This window comes from Pygoscelis adeliae, unplaced genomic scaffold, assembly GCF_000699105.1.
Source record: "Pygoscelis adeliae isolate BGI_AS28 unplaced genomic scaffold, ASM69910v1 Scaffold92, whole genome shotgun sequence".
NCBI classification, from domain to species: Eukaryota; Metazoa; Chordata; class Aves; order Sphenisciformes; family Spheniscidae; genus Pygoscelis; species Pygoscelis adeliae.
Genome location: NW_008824306.1, coordinates 299,427 through 304,939, shown reverse-complemented (window position 1 = coordinate 304,939; position 5,513 = coordinate 299,427). Strand labels below are relative to the sequence as shown.

General features: G+C 35.2%; 1 protein-coding gene across 3 annotated transcripts in view; it reads left to right on the top strand.

Moving 5' to 3' along the window:
- The window catches only part of KDM6A (lysine (K)-specific demethylase 6A), a 122,475-nt gene that overhangs the window by 70,212 nt on the left and 46,750 nt on the right, over nucleotides 1-5,513 (top strand). For 2 of the 3 annotated variants that reach the window (XM_009318883.1, XM_009318885.1), the window contains 5 exons: nucleotides 2,202-2,300; nucleotides 2,666-2,885; nucleotides 3,447-3,581; nucleotides 4,023-4,178; nucleotides 4,827-4,922. In XM_009318883.1, the coding sequence (XP_009317158.1) occupies nucleotides 2,202-2,300; nucleotides 2,666-2,885; nucleotides 3,447-3,581; nucleotides 4,023-4,178; nucleotides 4,827-4,922 (706 nt within the window). The remainder of the gene's footprint in view (nucleotides 1-2,201; nucleotides 2,301-2,665; nucleotides 2,886-3,446; nucleotides 3,582-4,022; nucleotides 4,179-4,826; nucleotides 4,923-5,513) is intronic. The other variant, XM_009318884.1, reaches the window with a different exon arrangement.

The window sequence follows — 5,513 nt, the reverse complement described above, 5'->3', positions numbered from 1 at the left end:
GGTAAATGCTCTGTAAATGTTGTTACTTTTCTTCATACTTTTTTCACAATTCTTTATCTCTTTATTTTCTCAGAATCTCCCTTCTAACCTCAATCAATTTTTGCACTAAATACAAATATTTTCCAAGGTATACATCCATTTCTGAAAAGCATATATTGCAACGAAATATTAGGCCAAGGTAGCTCAGACTGATCCATTCTAATATCTATTTAAATGTTGTATTAATTCTGTACTATCGGGCAGTATTTTTTTCTTGAAAATCAACTTATTCCAAGATGCAAATCATACAAATTTGATGACTTTTCTTGGTCTCCTTTTTAAGAAAATAATAGAGTACTTTACACAAACCAGCAGTAACTCTTGAAATAATCAGGTTTGGAGAAAGCTTTGAGGGCAATTCAAGTCCATATGTGAACAGGTCAGTTCCGTTGAGGAATACATTAGAAATGAATTATGCAAAAATAAAATTAATATCCTAACCTCATATCTTCCAGCTGACTTTCTTGGAGGTTCTGGTCACATACAACTGGAACCTACTTTTGTTTTTGTCATCCTAATTATATTCCTCCAGCTGTTCCTGTAAGACAGGGCTCTTCGACCAGCTGTCTGCAGGCTAAGGGGGGAACACGGGAACTGAGTGTGAAGGGCAGAGAACTAGAGCAGGTGTGGTGCTCCCGCTCCTACTGTACCGTGGCTTTCATGTGGTTAGAGCAAAACCTAGGACCATACAAACAAGGGGGAGAAGCGCAGGAATTGGGGGGGAAAAAATCTAGTGGAAGCATCTCTTACACTCTACAGGGAGGACTAGAGCACAAACGTTTCTGTGCCCCATTCCTTCAGTCCATACGCTGGCAGAAGAGGGAAGGAACAGGGTTACAGGGTTGTGCATTCGCTCTTCCTCTTTCGCCCTCCTCATGTATTCCCTTGTGTTATTCCTTCCTCTGCTGGTGGTCCAAACTGGATAGCAAGTTGGTTTAAAGCTACATTTCAAAAATACACCAGCACCCCCTTCCTCCCCCGCTGAAGAAAATCCATCACCCTGTTTTAAGTTTTGTTGGGTGCTTAACGTTAGTGCTATCCTAATCAGAGTCTTCATGTATCTGATAAGCAGACAGATTGAAACGTGTCTATTGGAACTTGGGTTAGATCGTGATTAAAATGATCTTCTGAAACCTTGCATTCGGACTTAATGGATGTTTTTAGGCAAAGTAGTGCTAGATTTTATTGTATTCCTTTCCTAGTGTGCCTCAAGAATACACGAAAGGGTGTAGCATTTTGACAGACCTTTGCCTGTACTGTTCTGCTTGGTTTTTATTTTTTACTAGAATAAATTTTCAGTTGTTATTTATGTGTTTTGAAAGTTGTCAGTTCTTTTTCCAACAGGGAAACTTATTACAAACAATATAAGAAGCAGAGCTATTGTAGATTAAACTAGTAAATATATCTATATTTTAATACTGTATTTACTTGAAGCTTTTCACTTTAAAAAGGTAGGTATTACTCCCTGTAGTACAATTGTAGTTCTCTTTAGAGTTCTGATAATTCTTATAAAGCCAGAATACCTTTGAATTTGTATGTGAAAAATATTCAAGTAAGAAATCATGAAAAAATCCAGAACAGCAAGATTTTTTACAAAATTTTGTGCTCTCTATATGCAGTAAAACTAACTGATTTGTTGTTCATTACTTGAAATCTTATTGAGATGTGAGAAATGCACATAAAAAGCTTCCCAGACAATCAGGAACCATCCTGATGGAGTTGGTTAATATATCTTAATAGTTCTGAAACGCTTCTTGTAGAACATGACATTTCATAACCATTTGTTTGATAAAATGGGTAACTTAATTCTTTCTTTATAATGCTGTCTGTAGATAAATACTGTTCTTATTGACTGATACGTTAAAACAAATGAAAGAAATATAAGTCTTTAAAATGTGGTATGACTTCTGTTTTCCTTACAAATGCAGTAAGCTAGGGTGTAAGTAGTTTTGGTGTACTTTTCAAATAAATAATCTGTAATACATGTTGATTAAGATGTTTGAGTCTGCTTATGCCTGGCATTCAGAAACAGCAAATGTTTTGGATTCATCTAGATGAGTATGTATTTGCATGACTTAACGTTTATCAGATCAGTCTTGGTAAGCCACCCTCAATGATTACCTTCTATAAATATTACCAAAGTTCTTTTTTTCTTCTCCCAGGTGCTATTCAAGTATTGGGAAAGTTCAGGATGCCTTTATATCTTATAGGCAATCTATTGATAAATCAGAAGCAAGTGCAGATACATGGTGTTCTATAGGGTAAGAATGATACAGGGTAATACAATGATATAATTCAATGCTAATATATATAAATAAAGAACATCAGCTTTTTAACTCTTTTGTGCTCTCAAGGGGACAGTAAAGCTTTTTTATTTATACCTTCATGTTGTCAGACTTGTCTGATTTGAAGTTTAAATAATAAATTTATATTTGCTTTCTCAATTTTTTAAAATACTGAATATGCTACGTATATGAGCTTTGCATGTTAAGATTTTGTGTTGTTTATGCTTATTACTGTGCTTTATAGACGTGCAAATAAGGGTTTTGAGGGGGATGTGTGTATTTGACTTGTTTGTATTTTGACTTTGATATTAATTCTCAACTTCACTAATCTTTCTATTCAGTGTGCTGTATCAACAGCAAAATCAGCCTATGGATGCTTTACAGGCCTATATCTGTGCTGTACAATTGGACCATGGCCATGCTGCAGCCTGGATGGACCTAGGCACACTCTATGAGTCCTGCAACCAGCCTCAGGATGCCATTAAATGCTACTTAAATGCAACTAGGAGCAAAAATTGTAGTAATACCTCTGCACTTGCAGCACGGATAAAGTATTTACAGGTAAAACTAAAGTTTTAAGAAGCGGGAAATAGTCTTCCAAATACACAGCAGAGGGGAGGGGAGAAGTAACACACAAGCTTAACTTGCAATTGTTTGTGGTGTGTATAACCTGTTTTCATGTGTACTGTAAGCGTATCATAGCCTGTAATATTTTATTTCTTCATTTTTAAGTGAAACTTAATTCCTTATAAACCCTATTTTGCACATTTAATCAAAGCATACTGTTTTACATCACTTTGCTTTTTTCTTTGTATTGTCTACATTTTTAAGTTTTCATAACATAGAGAGAGAATACACACACGCTATCTTTCACTCTTGTTTGCAATTTCAGAAGAAAGGAATTATGAGACCTCTGAATCCAGAGCTCATCTTTGTTCTGATTCTCACAAAGGTTTATATTCTGGTTACCCTCTTTATACTTAGCACCTTTCTAAAACCCCAAATTTTAAATCTGTCCTCTCTTTAAGACATAATTAGCTACAGCATTTAGGAAGATTTCATGGACTTGCTCTTACTAAAGTAGGCTTGTGTTAAATTTGCTTTTTACATAATTTTTCCTAGGCTCAGTTGTGTAACCTTCCACAAGGTAGTCTACAGAATAAAACTAAATTACTTCCTAGTATTGAGGAGGCATGGAGCCTACCAATCCCCGCAGAGCTTACCTCCAGGCAGGGTGCCATGAACACAGCACAGCAGGTGAGAAGTTGGGTTATGTTCTGCAGGTGCCCAGCTTTAAGGGTTCTTTACAATCGGTAGTGGTCAAGCTTATTTTATTGAGCACAGGACTGGCTTTTATTAATAAAAAGCCTTTGATTTATTTGCAAAGGGATACTAGATCAAGAAGCTCCCTATAATATGGGAGAAATATGGGGGTACCAATTTAGAACCTTTGTGGATTTTCATGATTTTAAAAGATTTCATCTTAAATAGAAATGCTGCAGTGGTTTAATAATCCCGTGAAAGGTACACATTCCTCCATTGATGACCATATGGAAACTGATTTTTCAGTTATTGAGATCATCTTCAGAATATCTACTCGGCCCTTTTAATATATGTGGGCTGTTAAAATATATAATTTAAAGGAAAGAAGTAAGAATATATAGAACCATATTTTTGTCTTCCTTCTGTGATTCTTAGGCTTGTAAACCTCATCATCCAAATACTGAACCTGTACTAGGCCTCACTCAAACACCAATTTCACAGCAATCCTTGCCACTACACATGATTCCTTCTAGCCAAGTAGATGACCTGACCAGTCCTGCCAAGAGGAAAAGAACATCTAGTCCAACAAAGGTATATATTCTGATGAACTAAAGAGCCCCCTACCAAAATTATGTGGAAATATGCATTAAAGTGATGCAGCATGCACAGAATTTGTGCTGTAAATTTTAATCCTTTGGCATCAAGGTGGGGAATGTTTTTAGGAATTTTAAAAAAGATTTTTCAGTGATGTGTTTAATCAGGTTACAGTTCTGACAGGAAGCGCATAAGGGCAATGCAGATCGGTGGCACTATACTGCAATCATAGTTGTATAAGTGAAAAAGTACAATCGTAGTCTGATGATAGATAGAGAGGGAGACGATCATGTCATCCTGTCTATTGCCTTTGCTTATATTTAGAATTCAAGTGTTTCATCATCATGTAATAGTGTTACAGTAGATAAAGTATTCAGTTTTAAAAGTAGTGTATGTTTAAGTTAATTGCGTAATTTGATTTGATTGTTTCTCATTATGATATTAGATATCATTTAACTTTGACTACTCTGATGCTGTATGGGAATGGTAGAATGAGACTTGGCATGTTTTAGTATGTTCTTTGTTTATATTGTAATTCTTGAAACAATGACTAGTTCTTTCATAAATAAGGTAAAATCTAGATAGTAAAAGAAATTATGTTGACCCTTTGATAGTCACGCACTTTAATGTAATGTTTTCTCTCAGAATACTTCAGATGTTTGGAGCAGTGGCCATACAGTGTCACATCCTCCTGTACAGCAACAAATTCATTCTTGGTGCTTGACACCACAGAAATTACAGGTAGGTATGTTGAAGATCTTTAGAAGCTTTGATACGTCTTTCTCTCTCTCTCTTTGAATATTTTTCAGTTTCATGTTTCTGAAATTCAATGTGAAATACTTCCCAAATAATTCCCACAGTGTAATTCAAGTTGTGCTAATATTTATGGCTTCTCTCTGTGTGATTAGTTCTATAGTAAAATAAATGATCTCCAGCAGAAAGTGAACACTTACATTGTATGAATTCTATAATTTATAAAGTAAGAACATACAGTAATTCTTTTTTCTTAGGATGTTTTAAAGATAGATACGCAAATTGCCACACTTGTGTGCCAAGTGAGTTTTGCTACTTGCTGTAATGTGGGGGATATTGAAGGAGGTGTAGAAGTATTGTAATATCCTTTTTTTCCTCTGAGGTAGCTTCTTGTATCGAATTGCGTAAAGAAACATGCACATTCTACAAAATGCAATTACTCAAATAAAATCTGCTATTGCTTTTCTATATTTTATGTCGTCTAATATATTTATATGAAATCCTCGATTTTATTTTTGAAATCTTGATTCAGGTCTTTTTTGTTGTTACGTTTTGTTGTCTCTTCAGTTCATTAGGGCT